Genomic DNA, 20,681 nt, shown 5'->3' with positions numbered 1-20,681 from the left:
GGGGCTTACTGTTTGCTTGGGACAGTGGGTTCTGAGCGGTGTATTATGAAACAGATTGCTTGGATGCCTTCTCTTTGGTGAACAGAAGGATGTTCAGTAATGGTATTGCAGAGTGGGATTTGGCTAAGAAGATTCAAGAGGTCATGAATGGGAATTGGAAGGTTAGCATAGTTTTGATCCAAAGATCAGCAAACAATGTGGCTAATTTTATGGCCAAACCTGCTACCTCTAGTGCGGACCCGTATTTGGATTGGAATCAACCTTGCGATGAGCTTCAACACCTTATTAGTTTAGACATGATCCCAGCCATCTGATTTGGCTTGTGTTTTATTTCTTTTGTTTGTCTTCTTTTTTACTTGGATGAAAAGTATCTGATTAAGTTCCCTATTTTAAATCCAAATTTGAGGACTTTAAACATTTTCTGAGCTGAAGCAGATTGAGCTAAATAAAACCAACAGAGATATTATCTTCCATTAATATTGGCAACCTTCTTAGACATGAAAATCTTTTGGCAAATATCGCATTTCCAACACATGCCGCACAGCACAATAGACACAATCATTAAAAAGGAAAAATAAAAAAGAATTTTCAAGTCAGTTCTTATTTCACATTATCTCAGTGGATTTAGTTGCACGGATAAATGCAGTAGGAGGCTTTGTCACAGCATCTAAAATGTCGGCATATCCTACAATACCAACTAGAACATCATCCCTCTCATCCTCAGTCACCCAAACATGAGTTGCTCTGTGTGAAAGCATCTGAGCCATGACAGCAGCCAATGTGCTTTTCACTTTACATGTCAAAGGAGCACTTCTTCCTCTGTACATGCTCCTGCTTTGGCCGAAAATGCCGGGGCCTGAAGGGTTACTCAAGAATCTAATGCTCCTGCTACTGAACCTTTTAGGTCTTTTTGTATCCACACTCAACTCAGTTTCAATATCACTATTGTTATCGTTATCTTCAACTCCCATTACGAATTGTCCTGCGGACAGATTTGCCAAAGCCCAAGATGCAGCTATGTAATCACATTTCCACAACTTATGCGCAGAGATTTCCCCTATAATCTTGTTCTTGCCTTCCGGTGTTTGTTCCACCACTGCAACCGCAATGGAGTCCGTTGGAGTTGCTTTTGCTGCTTCAATGGCCGGTTTGAAGGATTCAACGGTGTTGTAATGGGAATTGATTGCACCAAGATGAGCCATGGAGGTTAAAGGAAGAGGTGCCAGAGCTCCAAGATAACCAATGATGAATCGGAGCACGTCTTCTCTGGAGAGGCAACAAAACTTGTTAGGAATCGAGGTAACTCTTGATGGTGATGATGTCGAGGATGCTTGAAAATTCATGCTTGTTTGTTTGCTGTTGCTAGATTCAATGTTCTTGAGCCATCTAGAATAGTAAACAACCGAGAAATGCTTGCACGAACCTTTCCATACAAGGCACTTGTGAACAAGCAGGCGTTTTACTCCTTGCTTCATCAATTCGAGTGCATCGATGAGCCTTGTTGAAGGATCAACAATCTTTAGTAGGGAGTTGTTTGGGACAACCACCTCGGAAACTGGGGAGTTGAGCTTCCTGTCCATGTCCAAAGATTGATCCTGACTACTAGTTGCCGTGTTGGCCAAGAAAGCAGCAATGTCAAGAGAACTGAGCATGCCAACAAATCTTTGTTGCCTCAGTTCATTGTCTTCATGGGCATTAACATCTGAGGATGATGACGACGGCGACAATGATCTCTTCTTCCAGATTGGTATGCTGCCTCCAGGTGAATCTGCTATTGCTTGAATTGCTGACTTAAGTGTCTCAGTGTCATGAAATTCAACCAAGTCAGGCTTTCCAACAGTGAGATCTCCCACTGTGTGATACACAAAGGCCAATGCCATAAACTTATTTGATTGATGGTGTTCTTACACCAGACTGGTTCCCACGATTCGTGTGCAATTCATGGCCATTTCATAGTTTCTGTATCTCCCGGATGACGAATCGGATCGATTCATGTGACTTAATGTTGTGAATGGGCTATGTGTGTAAAATGTATAGGATCAAATGTAGGAGAGAGTGAAAGAGCAAGAGATGTATAAGGAGAATTAGGATTTGAAGAAGGAGGTGATTAAGGAAAATTAATCAAACATCCAAATATATCTGTCTAACTCCGAAAGACTAGACTGACGAGGTCTACTCTGGTTTGTGGCTTATGAATATTTAGCATGTTTTGAAGAATGAATGGCTTGTTAGTTTAACACACCCTATATATGCGGTGTGAAATTGAGCAAACCAATTTGTTAAATCGCTAAATTTTTTTCAAGGCAATTACAACGGGAGAATTTATAAAATTGCTACTAACATCATTGAGATATATCATATATTCGGACACTCCATCAAAAATGCTGACAATATTAAGAGTGTTTTTTTTCAGTATACTATTATTCTAAACACTTATGATCAAAATATTATATTTTTTAAATTATTTATTTAAATGTCACCATTTTATCACGGTGCCATTCCATGTTTTTTCACATGCTAGAGCCTAAAATTCGGTTAAACACCATCCAGTCAGAATGCGAAAACAAATATGAGGGGTTTATGTTACCATGATAAAACAGTGCACCTAAGTAAAAACGACGACATTTTGGTAATAAAAATTTAAAACAGTAGTATATTGGAAAAAATTTGTTCCAATATTAATCTATCATTTTTTTTTTGAATTAAAGCGTGCTCAACACAGTACAGTGGAGCAAGTAGAGTCTAGGAAACATGTAAAAATTAAGTACAAATTATGACTAACAACCCCAAGTGATATCATCTCTTGTCAGCGTTGTACTTGTCATCAACATCCATAGGGGGCACTACCAAGCCACTCGTCAGAGAACATGAAGGACTTGTTGATTATTTCCACAACTCTTGAGCCATGATCATTAAAAACTCGATCATTCCTTTCGAGCCAGATTGCCTAAATGACAGTAAAGAATCCAACTAACCACCTCTTTTTCTCAAGCTTTCTCAGTGCCGCATGCTGCCAACTCTCAAAGTGTTGCTTCAGTGTACCTGGTATGGTCCATGACCTTCCAAGGGCGAATAGCCACGCGCTCCACACCTGCCACGTGATCTCGCACCCAACAAATAGATGAAAAGCAGTCTCCACAGCCTTACCGCATAAGGCACACATAGTATCCTGCTGACCAATAACACCTAGTCTGGATAGTCGTTCTTTAGTATTGACCTTCTCAATCAACACAAACCAAGTAAATAGTTCAACCCTGGGCGGAACGAAGCCTCTCCAAACCGCACTAGTGAAGCTATAGCTCGTTATTTCCTCCGGGAGGGTCGCTTCTTGCACCACCTGGATAAAGGATTTAGTTGAAAATACACCAGTTCTATCAAATTTCCAGACGACCTTATCCTCTCTCTCAGATGTTAGGTTTACTGGCAGTAAAATCTCATGGAGTTGGTTCAAAAGCTCCAGTTCCCATTGAAATAGCTGCCTCCTCCACTGGAAGCTCCATATCCACTCCAAGCCATCCCAAAACCCACGGTCCCCAATAACAGCTTCTTTAAGGTTTGAGACCGAGAATAATCTTGGGAACATCTCCTTCAAGACCCCACCAGGTAGCCAGACATCTTCCCAAAATCGGGTTGTTCTGCCATTCCCAACGTCCATCGATAGTCCTCTGATCATCCTTTCCCTTATTTGGGGTTCCTTTATTCGAAGCTGACATATATCCTTCCAAGGCCCCCCTCTTTGAGGCACAGGCTGCCCATGCAGCATCTCAGCAGGACTCATGTTATTACACGAACATACTACTTTCTTCCACAAGGGGCAGTCCTCCTTTGAAAATCGCCACCACCATTTAAAAAGTAGGGCCATATTCTGAATCACTGCATCTCCCACACCCAATCCATCCGCCTTTTTGGGCGCCATCACTACCTCCCATCTCACAAGTGGCATCCCGGTCCTCCTGTCCTCTTTACTCCACAGGAATCGTCTTTGTAAGGCTATCAACTTTTCTGCTACAGCCTTAGGCAACTTGTACAAGCTCAGATAGTAGATAGGTAAACTGTTAAGAACAGATTTTATGAGAACCAACTTACCCGCTTTATTAAGGGTCTTAGCTTTCCACAAACTAAGCTTTCCTTCCACCTTGTCAATTACTGGTTTCCATGTCTTCACGAGCCTTGGATTCGCTCCCAAGGATATGCCAAGATATCGAACAGGGAGGGATGCCTCCTTACACCCCAGCAGGCGACACATCTTCCACACCCAACGCTGTTCGCAGTTGACCGGAATGAAGCTGGACTTCTCAAAATTAATGCTCAACCCAGACATCAGTTCAAAGCAGCGGAGCAGGCGCTTATAGTTCCGTATGGTCTCTTCTTCTGGAGGGCAAAAGAGGATAGTATCGTCTGCAAACTATAGGTGCGATAATTCTATGTGATCTCGGCCAACCAAGAGCGGACATATGCGCCCATTCCTCACCGCCTCTCCAATCATTCTATGAAGAACATCAACAACAAGGACGAATAGAAAGGGAGATAGAGGATCTCCTTGTCGAAGTCCCCTCTCCATTTTGAATGGTTTAGTAGGAGCGCCATTAACTAGAAGTGACATAGACGCAGAACATACACACTCCTTAATCCACTCCCTCCACCTATCTCCAAATCCCATCTTCTGCAGCACAATATCCACGAAGCTCCACCTAACCCTATCATACGCTTTTTGGAAGTCTAGTTTAATTATTGCTGAGCTCCTTTTCCGTGACTTCAACCACTGTACCGTTTCACAAGCTATCAAAGCCCCATCATGGATCTTCCTGCCCTGTACAAAAGCACTCTGAGTCTCGCCCACTAGTCCTGGCATCACATGTCTCATCCTTCGAACCAGCACCTTAGAAATGACCTTGTAAACACATCCTACCATACTAATTGGACGCAGATCCTTAATTTCAGTTGCTCCGACGAATTTTGGTGCCAACGCCACCCAGGTGACATTTGCGCCCCTTGGTAGCACTGCTGACTGGAAGAATCCCAACACTGCTTCTGTGAATTCCTTCCCAACTTCTGACCAACATTTCTTGATGAAATTCATGTTATACCCATCGCTCCCCGGCGCTTTTGATGAGTCACAATCCCACACTGCAGTCTTTATTTCTTCCGCAGTCGGTAGGCGCTCTAGCTCTGCTGCCTCCTCATCAGTGATGCACCTAACTAGTCCATCCCTAATACCTATACTCGGTGACGCCTCCTGATGGTACAAGTCCTTGTAGAAATCCCTTATAGCTACTTTGATCCGGGCCTGATTCCTCACTATTCTTCCACTGATTCTTAAAGCATCGATTCGATTGTTCCTCCTCCGAGTAGAAGCAATATTGTGGAAATATCTAGTATTTTTATCCATCTCCTTAGCATGTCTAGAGCGGGACATCTGCTTCCAATGTATTTCTTTCCTGACATACCACTTCTTACAAGATCCCACAAGCGCCTTGCGTCTAGCTTCCAATGTACCATCATGCAGGCCCTGGCTCGCCATATCATCTACCTTCCTAATCTCCTCTTCAAACTTATCAATCCGCATGTCTATATTACCGAAATTTTCTCGATGCCATCTCCCCAGCGGATCCGCCAAAGCTGCCAACTTATCTATAAATTGGACTTCACCTATGCTCCTCCACTCCTCCTTTACCACCCTCAGAAACCCATCATGAGTAAACCAAGAATCTAGGCTTCGAAAAGGTCTTCGGCCCCCTCCCGCCTTTGTGACGTTCATCACCAATGGACAGTGGACAACCCTCTTGGCCCCCCGCGTAGCCTTGTTTCAGGAAACTCTTCTAACCACTCCAAACTAACCAGGATTCTATCAATGCGACTACATGACTGGCCCCTGAACCATGTGAATCGACGATCAGATAAATCTAGGTCCCTTAGTTCCATGTCATTAATCCAAGATTTAAACTCTACTGCAGACTGTGGCAAAGACCCAGCTCCAAGACGGTCTTCCACTGTTACAACCTTGTTAAAATCTCCCATAAAATAGAACGGCATCTGACATAATCCAGCCAAAAAGCTTAATTCTTCTCACACAACAAGCTTTGCTTCCCTAGTATGCTCCCCATACACTAAGCAGAATGCACATCTAACATTATTTTTTATCAGCACCCCATCCACACATAACCACCTAGCTCCTTTATAACAGTTATTTAAATTAAACACCGTTTCATCCCACATTAACAGTAAGCCTCCAGATGCACCTTCTGCCTCCACAAACTCCCAACACACTCCATCATTACCCCACAATTGCACAACATCAAATTTACTCACCACCTCTTTCTTGGTCTCTATCAAGCCTAACATATGCACCTTAAATTTATTTCTGAAATTTTTTACCATACTTAATTTCCCCATTCCCGCCAACCCCCGTACATTCCAAGATGCAAAGATCATTGTAAACCAGATTTACACACCTGTTTTCTGTTTTTCGGACGACTTCTCCTTGCTTTTTCCTTCTGTTTGGCATGTTTTCTCCTCCGAGCTATTTTCTCATTCTGAGCCTGTAGGATTGTCATAATATCATCTTCCTCATTGTCTAGCACCACCCCAGATTCCATTGCCAAATCCCAAGCTTTTTTGTTTTCTTGCACCTCCTCCGCACGCTTGGTGTCAGAATTCTCGGATGCATCGTCGCTCTCCACATTGCTGTGTACAACTCCCTCACCTGCCAGTCCTCTCCCAATAATTACCGTATTCGTCACCGAGCTTTCCAACAACCCATTTACCTGTCTTGCACCGTGGCCATCTAGTCCAATACCCCCTGTCACACACTGTTGGTACTGATGACATTCCCCAGCGCATCCTGCTTCCGTACTTACCCCCACTTCCCCCTGGCTGTTAATCCCTTTTACCCCTTGACCGGTATTCTCACACCGTTTCACACTTTCCAATGCTCCCTGCACCTCACCATGTTGCTCAAACCCATTCGAGCTCCCCATTCCTCCCTCGGCCCAACGCCTAGCTGTCCCGCCCAAGGTACCCTGTGTATCACCTTCCATGGCCATCACCACGTTAGTGCAATCTTCGACCAGGCCTCCCATGTGTTGCGTAGGCATCGTGACCTCCAACCGGCCAACAGTCTCCAATTTATCCGCCCCTCGACGAGGAGGTCCCTCACCACAACCATGAACCAGCCTCGCCCGATTCCCTTCGCCTCCATCCGACGGGATACCCAGCCAATCTCCCCCTCCGCGCTGCCGAGTCCCCCCTTCCTTCCACCGAGCCTCATCGCGAGTTGATCGGTTCTCCCCGCCGCTGTCCAAGTTCACACTGTCTTGCGGGCACCAATCCCCGTGAAGTCGCATAACCTGCAGATCAGATTCCTTGGGCCAGACCCGGCTGTGAACCCGCTCCAAGCTGCTAGTAGCATGGCCCTTCCCGTAATACCTGTCAAACCCATCAAGTGGGCTGTAGTGCTGTAAGCCCAATTGATTTTCCTGAACCTCATTTTGTTGCACTTGGGCCAATAAGGTTTTAGGAACCACATGCACCTCCCTCTGCCCCACATACCTCATAATACTAGTTACATCTGCATCAGCATCACCCCTCCCATGTTCCATATCCCATGACAACGTTCTCTCTGAATCAACGTCCTTACCGTTAGCTGAAGATCCCGCATATCCAGCCTTCGTCACCTTGGGACCAACTTCCGTATTTGTAGCACTTCTGAATTTGAAATTCAAAAGTTTGTTATGCCACTCGTCCAATTCTTCCAAGAAAATTACCCCTCGACCCTTCTCCGTACCTTCCTCCCGTACCGGTAGCGTCACCAACTCCTCCGCCGCATCCCATCCTCCCAGCGGTGCTTGACGACCATGATCACCATCAGTACTGTCCTCTCCGGTAACACAACCGCCTCCAGAACCGCTTCCTTGGTTACCTTCCATCTCCGCCACCGGTGCCCTACCCAGGACGGGGTGAGCCCCGCAGTCCATCTCCGTGACCATGACATCAAACATAGCCTTACCTACAGAGATGCCGATTCTTTCACGGATGACCGCAAATCTGCTCGTCTCAATCAATACCCGGCCTACTCTATAGGATTCTCCTGACATAATTGCACGATCACAACCCACCACTTCCCCCCACTGTTCCCCAATAGTCCGGAAAGTGGCTTCAGCCCAAGCATGTATCGGAACCCCAGTGCATTCGATCCAAACTCCTCGTTTATCACATCGGTCAGTCTCACTCCACCGACCAATTCTACAGAATGCCTTCAAGAGACCATTCATGTTGAGTCTGAGAGCCTCATCCACGTCCCGACTACTAGCAAAGATAAGCAATGCTTTGTGCGCTCCCAGCTCGCACACCTTCACTATCCCAGCCGTAATCAATGGCTGTTATAGTAGTTCCAACAAGGCTCCTGTGCATCCAGTCCAAATTACGTTCCACCACCGAAGCTTGTACCACCATGCCCTCCTTAGCCTCCAAGTCCTTCCTCGAGCACCCTTCTTGGGGTTCTCTCCCAGGCTCCTGACTCATTCTCCAGGCCAACTGATCCTTGCTCCATGCAGAATGTGCCCCGTAGTCCACTACCCTTGCTGCCTCAAGAGTCCCGTTCTTTGCAAGAATGTGCCCGGTATTAACCATTGTATTTCCCGTATCCTTCCTCATATAAGTACTGACCCGCACCTCCTTCCCCTTCGAGCCATCTCTCCTAAAGCGAGCCTCTCCGACGAAAATCTCCTTTCCCCTTAAACGCGTCCGATTCATATCTGCGATCGCCTTCAAGGCTCCCCCCTTCGTAGTATACCGGATAAACGCAAACAAATACACCACCCCACCTCGCGTCTTCCTCGACAAGTATATATCATTAATCCTCCCTGTCCATGAAAACAAACCGAACAACTCCTGTTTTGAAATGTCCCCCGGTAGCTTGTCCACAAAGATAGTGAATGAATCCTGTTCCAACTGAAGAAACTTGTCGCGGTTCCAAACCCTTGGGTCCTACTCCCTCCTGGTGGTTCCCCACCCCACTCGCTCTCCTGCTCTCATACTCTCACGTTACTTCAACTTTTATTGAATAACACAATTTTTATTATTTTTTGGTTAGAGGCACAACACACACGCACTCTTAAGAGCACTGAGCACCTAATAATTTTATCAACGAGTATGTTATTAGCAAAATTAAAAGATACAATATCACACGTTTATGCAAAATTAAAGTGCATAATATTAGGGCAATTTGCTAAAGCTTACAAGCTTGTGAATTGTTGTTTTTAGATGAAAAGATTTGAATCAAGTTTAGAGAAAGAATCGAGATTGTTTACTTTATTCACTACTTCTCTTAAGTTGGATTAAGAAATGAGAGAGATCGGTACGATCTAATATGAAAAAATGGTGAGAATATTGTTAAAGTTTATTTTCAAATAAAGTTTGATTTAATTAGATTAAATAAAAATTAATTAAAAAAATAAAAAATAAAAAGATAAAGGTTAAATTATACCGTTGGTCTCTACACTTTCAGTGAAATTGTAAATTGGTCCCTATATTTTAAAAGTTTATAATTGAGTCCATCTAAAGAATTAAAATTTATAATTTAGTCCCCACCGTTACTCCATCTTGCCTCTCTTCTTCGGCGACTTTTTCTTTTCTTCCAATCTCAATACTGAACACCGATAAATGGAAGAGAACAATTCCAATCCCAAACATGCTCAAAACGAACAATTCAATGTTTAAGAAGAAAATAACAATAAATCAACATAAAAATAGTAACTCAATTTATCAGTGGATTTGGTGCGGCGATGCGGCCGAGAGGCACGACGATAGTGAGCCGAGGTGAGAGACAGAAAGCGCAAAGGTTGGGGTGCCATTTTGAAAAGTGAAAAAGTGAGAGTGAGAGAGCTAGGGAGGGGCAGAGGTGGATTCCGATAGCTTAGAGAATTTTTGGTCATTTTCAAATAGTTAAATTATATGGTTGGTCTCCATATTTTTACTAAAATTACAAATTGGTCTTTATTTGTTAAACACGCATTCACATGTTTAAAATAGAGAATATGTTAAAAATATTCTGTTAAATCAAATACTTTTTGAACAACGGAGACTACTAAATTGTAAATTTTAATTTTTTTTTAGAAATTCAATTACAAATTTTTAAAATGTAAGAATCAATTTACAATTTCACTAAAAATATAAGGACCAATTGGATAATTTAACCAAAAATAAATGATCATTTTATCAAACTTTTAAATCAAATATTTACACAATTTATTAAATACAAAAATTATTTATTATTTATAAAAAATAATATTTTTTAAGTATTTTTATTATATTTTTAAATAATTTAAAAATATTTTTATTGATAACAAAATTGAGAAATATTTGTTCGAGCCCAAAATAATTCGGGTGTTTACACTTAAATAAACTAATTTTTAGCTTACTAAAACGATAACAAAAAATCGCAGAATTAATAAGAAGAATTTCATAATAATATGGCTGGTGTTTCGTAGTTTACTGGAAATCGACGGGTTTCTGAAGTAGACGAATCTACAATAAGGATCTGTGTTTGCTGCGAAGGCATAAGAACAGAAAGCTAACGAACGAACGAACGAAGCAATCAGATCCAGTAACACAGTAGCTAGCAGCACAACTAAGTAGATTCCACCTTCATCATCTTCTTCAGATTTCCAAAATTCACAATAATAAAAGCCAGAAAAGAAGAAGAAAATGTTCAAATTTTTGAAAGAGGTAGTGGGTGGATCTGGGACAGGGTTGAAGGATCTGCCTTACAACATCGGCGAGGCTTACCCTTCCGCTTGGGGCTCTTGGGTTCATCACCGCGGCACCAACAAGGTACCCCCTCCTAATTATCCCACTCATTAGGATTATAATTACAATTATGATTATAATTATGATTGTAACTATTAATGATCGCCTAGTTTTAATGTTATAATACATGTTGCTTGATCTCATCTAGTTATATCACATAGCAATTAGCAACAATCGATCAATCATGTAGTTACTTAGTCGCTATATGAGTTGGTTAATTTGATTTAGGGTGATGTGCTTTTATGCTTTCTAGAACCAAGTTGATTACTTGCCATTCCCCCCCCCCCCCCCACCCCCACCCACACAAAAACAATTGATTTGATTCATGATGCACTTGCTCACTATTTGATTTTCTTGGTTGAGATTTAGCATGGAGCTTTCTGCATAGGACTTGCTAGATTGAATGATGATAGTCCTCTAAATTTCACGTTGATTTGGTTGATAATGCTACAGTTTTTGTCAAATTCAGGATGACGGGTCTCCGGTATCAATCTTCTCTCTGACTGGGAGCACCGCCCAGGATGGGCATTTAGCGGCGGGTCGAAATGGTGTCAAGCGACTCCGAACTGTGAGTTTCATCTTAAAGTTATGTTGTGTGCTGTCAGATTTTTAAAGGTTTGTGAGAGTTTCAGTTTCGTCGAAAATTCCCCTTTTTTTGAATGGTAGTGCTGGATTTCAGGTTAGGCATCCGAATATCTTGTCATTTCTTCATAGTACCGAAGTCGAAACCTATGATGGCGGTTCTCCCAAGGTTACCATCTACATTGTGACTGAACCTGTGATGCCACTTACGGACAAGATTAGGGAGCTAGGCCTTGAAGGTACACAAAGGTAAGAATGGGTTTCCTACTTCATAAGTTTCAGTTGTCAAGTGTTTATTTCAATTGCTCCAAACATTTCTTTTATGTTTTCTTTTTTATGGTCTACACTTTCTTAGTACTGTCATGTGTTAATCTGGTTTATGGAATTAAGTTAAAATTCACTTGTTAATATATTGATTATTGGGGCTGTAGGGATGAGTACTATGCTTGGGGTTTGCACCAAGTAGCTAAAGCTGTGAGCTTCTTAAATAACGATTGTAAACTTGTGAGTATTTGTGAGCTAAATGTGGTTTCTGGCTCTCATGTTCTTCTTTCTCATGATCATTAGTTTTGTTTTGTTATTCTTGACATACTTTGTCCGTTGCAGGTTCATGGTAATGTTTGCATGGCTAGTGTTGTCGTCACACAAACTTTGGACTGGAAACTCCATGCTTTTGATGTTCTATCGGAGTTTGATGGGAATAATGAAACTTCATCTACCTCAATGCTGGTAATTTCTTGATTGCTTGTACTACCCTGTATATATGTTAGCTATAGCATTACATTTTAAACCCCCCTTCTCTCTCTCTCTCTCTCTCTCTCTCATACATTAGGAACTCATCCTAGTGAAATAATTCCTCCAAGTAAGGCCACAAAATTTTTATATGAAATCTAAAAAGTTACCTTCCATTAATAGTTGAGTAGACTGAAGTGAGCCATCTGTAACCTGCTTTCCAGTTTCAGCCATCTGTTGTATACTTGCTGCATTTATGACAAAATTGACTGACATACTGGATGCTCCCTTGCAATTTTACTCTTTTTTGGCTAATTGCAAGGATTTCCTCTGATTTTGTTTTTTCAATTAAAAATTGAAGTAGTTAAAATAAATATGGTCTCATGTTTTCCATTCAGCAATATGCATGGCTTGTTGGGGCACAATACAAACCAATGGAGCTGGTAAAATCGGACTGGGCTGCAATTAAGAAGTCTCCTCCGTGGTCCATTGATTCCTGGGGCATGGGTATGTTATATGCTGACCCTTTATATTCTTAATAAATAACACAATATAATAGCAATTTGGAATATAAGGACGATCCAGTGTTTTTCTATTTGTTTTTCCTTGCATGCCGATGGTGACAACTTTCATTTGCTATCGATGCCAGTTAGTATCCCATTTAGCACATGGCCATCACTTATGTTTCGAAACTTATTCTTCAGTTAGACCTGTTGCTTCTCTGCTTCTGTAAATATACATACTATTAAGTTTTGATTTCTAGTTTGTGAAATTCTTGCGGTTAGAGTTATAAAAACTAAACCTTGAACTTTCACTTAATTGTTTAAGTTTCTTGGAGAGTTGGTCCTTGGCATGCTAGATGAACTGTGGTTAGTATTTCTTTCCGGCCACCTCCATTGTTCTAAATAAAGTGAGCTTCAGCACAGTGAGCGAGTGTTTGCATTGTTCATGCTTAAGGTCTAGATTGGTATACGGTGAAGGTTGTGTTTAGGATATACAAGCCAATGTCCAACCTTGCACAACATATTAAGCTTTTGAGGAGTGGGTCTTTGACGCATGCCTACATACTTGCCAACTTTGGGGCCTCAATTAGTTCTTGCTTTGTGGGGAACAGATCATATGGTATGTTTGGATAACTATAATGAATGGAATAATAAAAACCATTTTATTAGTTATCCAAACATTTTTCTTAACATAAATGTTCTTTGAATTATGAGTTAGTAACCTTAGTTTAACTTATGTGACACATGTTGTAGGTTCACAGAACATTTTTTGCCCCATTATATATTAGTATTTTACCTGTTCCAAGTGCACTTCCCTCATTCTGGTTTTTTAGGTTGTCTAATCTATGAGATATTCTCTGGCACGAGATTGGGAAAAACAGAGGAGTTGCGCAACACAGGCTCCATTCCAAAGGTCAGCTTACTTAGGAATTTATCGGTTTGTTTTTATATTTTAGTTATGGCTGTGTGCAAAGACTAAGGGTGGTTTTAGTCTGTTGTGATTGATTTACATCTTATTCTAATGGAATAGTCGTTCTTCATCTTTGTCCCCCCCCCCTCTCTCAGTCTCTGCTTCCAGATTACCAGCGACTACTGAGTTCCATGCCTTCTCGTAGATTAAATACTTCAAAGCTTATAGAAAACAGTGGTAGGTGCTCTGCTCTTTGATATATTTATAGTTAAACAACATTTCTTTATCTTGATATTATCATAAGCTTGGTGATATTAGTTTGATTTGTAGCTTGTAATGGCTCTTGGCTACTTAAAGCCTTTACTTGTTATATTGAGGTCTTCAGAGGCATAAATTTGACCAATATGTTATTGTTAATAAATAAATGGTTTAGCAATCTATTCTTAGCTAGCATAAGGCTTTTGTTGGAAGTTCCTTGTTTAATCAGTTCTAAAGGTTGTACTTTGTCATAATCATGCTGCAGTTAAAGTCTGCCATGTGTTGTATAACTCTAAACCTAAACCTTAAACCCTACTTTTTGATGGTATGCGCACCAATATATTTTGTTGTGTTTAGGGTATTATATATGTGTACTGAGGGTTATTCTTAATATGATAGGGTCATATCATATTGCAGAATTTGCCTGTGTAAACTGATTTTAGCATCTGTTACTGCTTATATATATGATTGTAAACTCTCCTGCTCAACTATTTATAGACAAGAAAAAAGAAAAGATGGTGATTCACATTTTTAGAGCCTATACACGTATTGAGATTATCGTTTAGATGATAGAGTCATGTTTGAGCACATTATATAATATACATTGATTTCCGCTATTTCCAGATTAGAGAAAGATGTGTGTGTGTGTTTTTTTTTTTTTTTTTTTGGGGGGGGGGGGGGGGGTCTTTTGCTTCAGGGTCATTGCAAACAGTTGAAATGAAATTTCGCTTTATCAACAATCTATAGCACATCCAGAGTTTCCCCTTGTTTCAATAGTTCTCACCTGATTGAATCCCTTATCTAATTCTCCGTGATCCTTGTATTTAATTTGTGTTGATCCCTTATGGATTTGCAGAGTATTTTCAAAATAAGTTGGTTGATACAATACATTTCATGGAAATTCTGAGTTTGAAAGATAGTGTTGAGAAAGACACCTTCTTCCGCAAGCTTCCAAATTTAGCAGAGCAGCTTCCTCGTCCAATTGTATTGAAGAAGGTAAATCTCTTTGGAAGTTATAATTTTACAATTCATATCAACCTCATTTAATACCAATTGATTATGTCACTCGTTTTCGGTGTTCACAGTTACTTCCTTTATTAGCTTCTGCCCTTGAATTTGGTTCAGCTGCTGCCCCTGCTTTGACTGCACTTTTGAAAATGGGTTCCTGGCTTTCTGCTGAGGAGTTTCGTGTCAAGGTATCAGTTTTTTCACTTTTTCCTCTTTCTTTAATAAAGTACTATATTCCTTCTGATTCAGTATTCATCATTATAATTTAATATTAGGTGCTTCCAACAATTGTTAAACTATATGCCTCTAATGACCGATCTATTAGAGTTGCCCTACTTCAACATATTGATCAATATGGAGAGTCATTAACAGCACAAATTGTTGATGAGCAGGTATGTGATTCTTTTTCTGTCCTCCTCTTGTTACATCAAGAAAGATTCTCAACTACAATATGATTACTTTGCAATTATTGTTGACGCTTATCGGCTTATGTTCAGGTTTACCCTCATGTTGCTACTGGGTTCTCTGATACATCTGCTTTTTTAAGGGAGCTGACTCTCAAATCCATGCTAACTCTGGCTCCAAAGGCATGCTTTCTTTTGTATTCATGTTAGAAAATTATGCATTATCTCTGGTTTTACTTGAATTTTTATGTTTTCTTCATAATTGCAGCTGTCTCAAAGGACAATTTCAGGGTCGTTATTAAAGTATCTGTCAAAGTTACAGGTACTGCTTAAACCACTAAAGTTTGGGGAGTTATAGATTAGTTGCCTCTGGTGACTGAGGAAGTGAAGCATATGATAGCTTTCTTTTAGCTTTGTGTTAACAGTTTATAACTGCTAAATTCGTTTCAAATTGGAGCATTTGACCCTGCGTTAACTACTAACATGGGATGCTTGTTCACTGGGCTACCCTTTTAATTTTTTTTAAATGAAATTTTTTTTTTTTTAACTCTTTCCGGTTTTCCAATTTAAACTTTATAAACCTGAAACTTGCTTTGTAGGTTGATGAAGAACCAGCTATACGAACAAATACCACCATCTTGTTGGGAAATATTGCAACCTACTTAAATGATGGGGTATGATCTAAATGATATCTGTAAACTCAAATAGAATTGGTTTACTATATTTTATTTTATGATAGTAGCTTATGTTTCACTGTTGAGTTTACTGATGGCTTAATAACTATCTTTGCAGACAAGAAAAAGAGTGTTGATTAATGCATTTACTGCTCGTGCTTTGCGTGATACTTTTCCTCCTGCTAGAGCAGCAGGTAACTCAATCATACACATCTATTAGTGTTTTTATTCAGTTGTTCTTGTTCAGCTGATAAATTCTTCAAGCAGTATTTTCTGACCATTTTAACTTTACTTGGTCAGGCATTATGGCTTTATGTGCCACCAGTTCCTACTATGACATTACTGAAGTTGCAACGCGTATTCTTCCTAATGTTGTTGTACTCACAATTGATCCTGACAGGTTACATCTTTTTTTTTCTTTCTTTATTTCTTTCCAGAAAAAAACATTTCATTAGAAGTCGAAGAGAATGGTTAATCGGTTATTATTTCCTTAGATCCCTTTTGCTATTTGTACATGAAGGAGTTCTCTAGTAAATTGATATATGCGATTATTTAATATCTTTTAATGGGTTCACTTAGTTTTTCATCATACAATTGTACTAGCATTGCTGCAAGATTCTCTTTTTGATTTCCGTTTTCAAATTCCAGTCTGTTGTAGGGGAATGTTCATGATGAATGTTCCTTTGTGTGAGCATTTATTTGTGCGCTATGTGGTGCTTTGGTTGTTTTGTGTGTTCAGATTCCAAATAGATATCATTCTTATGATCAGATCTTTAGTTATTTCTCCTTTTCAAGACACTGATTATGTTATCCTTGTCATGTTCCAAATAGTGATGTTCGAGCTAAGGCATTTCAAGCTGTTGATCAATTTTTACAGATAGCGAAGAATTATTATCAGAAGGTAAATTCTGAAGTTTTTCATCTTTAATTCAGATGCTTGACTGTAAGTAAATCTTATGTGTATGGACATACTCTTAGCTAAACTGGTTTCTTATGTATTTGCGGTTTATCCTCTATGGCCTGCATCCATCATGAATGACTAGCATGTACAGAGGTGCAGTATTGGGGCTCTTAACTGCATAGATATAGTTTAGTGTTGGACTGGTTGAGCAACTTTTTTATTTTTGTTGACTGGCTTCTAAATTAAATATTTTTTGTGGTGATAATTTTTTGTTGGCGCCTTTTATTGCTGATCTGTGATACTGAATTTCTGATGGTCATGTTCTTTTCTGTTCTCTCTTCCAGACAAATGTAGCAGAGGGTGCTGCAGCTGCAGGCATGGGAAGCTCGTCTGTTCCAGAAAATGCTGGCTTACTTGGGTATGTCCGTGCAAATTTTATTGGCTTGTCAGTTAACAAGTTAAAGATTAAGAGAAAGCAAGAATGTCACTAAACATTTTTTGGCATTAGCTTTTCTTATTATGATTATTTAGCTGCAGTACCCCGTCTATTAATGTCAAAGAAATTCAGCAAATAGTAGCTAATTCTTAAATTCTTGTCTACTTTGTTTTGGTACTGTTTTCGTTAATATGTAATCTCTTGTAGTCTGCTTTTGAAAACTTGATTCAGTGGCCACATAAATAAATATATGAATATGATAACTAGGGAGGATCACCAATGATAACGTACATGGTAGCATAGGAAAGCATGAGATATCTCTTATATTCTCAAAGGCGAGTGTGCATGTCAACATAGAGTACCTGATATTTCTCCTTGTTTAACATGATTGATTCTTCCCGTCGTCTTTGTGTTCCTGACTAAACTCTTTTCACTCCACAGATGGGCTATGAGCTCGTTGACCCTGAAGGGTAAACCTTCTGATCATCATGCTCCAGTTGCTTCAGCAACTACTAGCACACGTACACAAACAACTTCTAGTGCCAGCTCAGGTATGCTAAATGATCAGTGTGCTTGTGTGTTTTTGGGTACTAGTGTCTCAAGCATTTACTTATTTTGAACCTGATCTGCTTATTGCATAATCTAAATTTGTGTCATGAATTGCATCAAGCTGTTTTGATTAGTCTTTACTTTCGCACTGAACATCTACAACATGCGGGAGGGTTCCACCCTGCTTATCATTTAGATAATTTCAAATGCTAATGATGCCTTCCAATTAGCCTTAGTCAATCATACTAGTTAACCAGAATAATGCTAAAACTAGCTATTTAGAGAATAAAAAATTGACTTCCTGGAATGACAAATGTATGTGTTAGGATTAAGATAATGGAACTTCCTCTAAAACAATGAAATTATCTGAGAAAAGTTTCTTAAAGGATTTGTTGTCTCTCCCCTTTTTCTTTGAGAGGGTATCTGAAGATTGAACTGTTCTTACTATATAACTGATGAAGCCACCATACAGTTTGGTTTATTAACTTTGGGTATCGCTCCTTTCATGTCCATTTTCTTTTATGTCAAATGCCGTACCTGCTGTTAGAGACAGTCTAATCTGTGCTGTTATTAACCATAACTTTCTCATCTTTACAATGTTTTATTTATTCTCTTGGTTTGTAATAACCAATATATATTCCTATATGACATTGTAGGCTTATTAGTTGTAATATTTTATTTTAGTCTTACATGATACATTTCTAGATTCTACCACAAGTAACAGTCACCTCTCCTTTAGTTTATCCATTTATCTTAGATTATCTATTTTACATCCCTCTATTTTGTCATTATTTTGTACGACAAACACAAGATGCTTATTAATGTATGTTACTTGTGGTATGATATGATTTTTAATTTTAACGTTTAAGCTAAAATTACTGTTACTCTTGTTAAACTTACATTTCATTTATTCCAACATATTTCTACTTAAATGAAATCGTGTGCTTCCAAAACTCATCTGCATACCTCTTACTTCTCATTTGTGATGATTTTTAAATGAAGGGGAGGATAAGTAAATGGAGAAGTGTGAGGAGAAGGCAAAACTGAACCCGTTATTTTTTCTTCCTTATTTGATTTGTTGACGTTATCTTGCTTTATTAGAAAGGTTTCCTTCTATTAGTTGGTTTTAGGTCTAACATGTTTATTTCTTTTTGCATTTTGTGTATTCTAGCTGTAGAAACACCATCAACAGTACCTGTTCGAGTAAGCTCCTCAACTGATTTTGCTGAACAGCCTGCTCCTCCATCCCCTACATCAACGGATGGTTGGGGGGAACTAGAGAACGGAATTGATGAAGAGCATGAAGATGACAAAGATGGGTGGGGTGATCTGGAACCACTAGAAGAATCGAAGCCAGCTCCGGCTCTTGCAAACATTCAAGCAGCTCAACGGCGGCCAGTTACTCAACCTGTTGCACAGACAAAACTAGGTATCAAGTATTCAAGTGTTAATGTTCTGGTTTGGAAATATGAATGAGATATTGAAAGTCATGTATACTATGTGCGTGTGTGTGTGAATTCTTTCTGCATGTTTGCACCAAATGAATGGATTGGCCTTTACTAAATTCGGGAATTAAAGCAGAACGCACTTTGAGCTTTTGTTGTTTGTTAGATGGCATTGAATTTGATAATTATCTTGAGAAATACCGTTATGTTTCAGGGATTCTACTGTTTTATAATTAGTGATCCGTATAATTTGGTTGATTGTTTGCTCGTGTTAATCGAGTGGGTTTTCTTATTTATATTTCTTTCAGCCTCAAATTCGAGAAGCAAAAGTACACCGAAGTTGAACGAAGATGATGAATTGTGGGGTTCCATAGCAGCTCCTGCTCCGAAAACATCAAAACCTTTAAATTTGAAACCAAATGCAACTGATGATGATGACCCCTGGGCCGCTATTGCTGCTCCTGCACCCACCACTAAGGTCAAACCCTTGGCAGCAGGCCGAGGCCGGGGAGCCAAACCAGCTGCTCTAAAATTAGGTGCTCAGAGGATAAACCGAACATCATCATCTGGGATGTAAAGCAAATTGCCAGACAACAAAAGGAGTAAGGAAAAATGTCGAATCTGCAGGTTAACATTTCCTTCTGGCCGCTGGTGATCATGTTAAAATAGAAGAAACTTCTATGGTATATGAATTTCAATTGTGCTTTCTATTGGCTTAGTTGATTTGTAATATTCTTTCATAGATAATGATTTTATTTGAAGGGAAATCTTAAGGGCAGCATAATGGCTGTGTGGTATTTTCACCATATGTTTTGGGGGCATGTCTAAATTTTCTTGTGTTGAACAAGCAACATTTTAGAGGCAATGTAATTAGTTTCTGTTATAGGAAAGTTTTGGGTTAAACGTGTACTTAAACCTTTTCAATATCGGATGGATCAAATACACTGTATTCTTTGATGCACATTACTAGTGATTAGTGTCATACGGTAATTGACAACCCATGTGTGCGTCTTAAAGGCTATTAACACTATTAATATTAATATACTCAATATTGTTCAAAAAAAATTTTCGTACACACAAAATGTCAATCATTAAATTAATGATTAATTATTATATATTTGTATATCAATATATGGTTTGACAACACAACATAGGGTGCTCGTCATGGATTTTTGCGTCGAGCAAAAGTTAAGGAAAAGACATCATACGAAGAACCCAAGGACGAGGTGGTGGCGGATGAAAGGTGAGGAACAAAGAAGCTTCCTAAGACGGGTAGGAGAAGAGGCAAAGTGGAATGGAAATGGAAGCGCGGAAGAGATGTGGAGGGAGATGGCAGAAGTTATTAGAAGAACAGCAAAAGAAAGTTTTGGTGAATCCAAAGGAATAGGACCAAGAGACAAGGAGTCCTGGTGGTGGAATGCGAGCATACAAGAAAAGATAAAGATAAAAAGGGAATGCTTTAAAGAGTGGTCT

At 39.7% G+C, this 20,681-nt stretch overlaps 2 protein-coding genes across 2 annotated transcripts; one reads left to right on the top strand and one right to left on the bottom strand.

Annotated features, from left to right (window-relative positions):
- Window positions 1-446: 446 nt before the first annotated feature.
- Window positions 447-2,611, bottom strand: LOC112777335 (CBS domain-containing protein CBSX6-like). The gene has a single exon (XM_025821686.2). It carries the CDS (start codon window positions 1,878-1,880, stop codon window positions 606-608), a length of 1,275 nt encoding a protein of 424 aa, XP_025677471.1. The 5' UTR covers window positions 1,881-2,611; the 3' UTR covers window positions 447-605.
- Window positions 2,612-10,371: 7,760 nt separating this feature from the next.
- Window positions 10,372-20,207, top strand: LOC112775599 (uncharacterized). Its single transcript, XM_025819344.3, has 21 exons — window positions 10,372-10,830; window positions 11,276-11,374; window positions 11,486-11,637; window positions 11,820-11,892; window positions 11,995-12,117; window positions 12,519-12,627; window positions 13,457-13,536; window positions 13,689-13,770; window positions 14,648-14,787; window positions 14,877-14,987; window positions 15,075-15,191; window positions 15,297-15,386; window positions 15,472-15,525; window positions 15,803-15,877; window positions 15,996-16,071; window positions 16,178-16,277; window positions 16,709-16,778; window positions 17,123-17,196; window positions 17,656-17,765; window positions 18,935-19,192; window positions 19,517-20,207. Exons 1-21 carry the CDS (start codon window positions 10,705-10,707, stop codon window positions 19,783-19,785), a joined length of 2,388 nt encoding a protein of 795 aa, XP_025675129.1. The 5' UTR covers window positions 10,372-10,704; the 3' UTR covers window positions 19,786-20,207.
- The last annotated feature ends 474 nt before the right edge of the window (window positions 20,208-20,681 follow it).

This window comes from Arachis hypogaea, chromosome 19 (assembly GCF_003086295.3).
Source record: "Arachis hypogaea cultivar Tifrunner chromosome 19, arahy.Tifrunner.gnm2.J5K5, whole genome shotgun sequence".
NCBI lineage: Eukaryota > Viridiplantae > Streptophyta > Magnoliopsida > Fabales > Fabaceae > Arachis > Arachis hypogaea.
The sequence above is the reverse complement of the archived record's forward strand: the minus strand, read 5'-3'. Positions and strand labels throughout refer to the sequence as shown.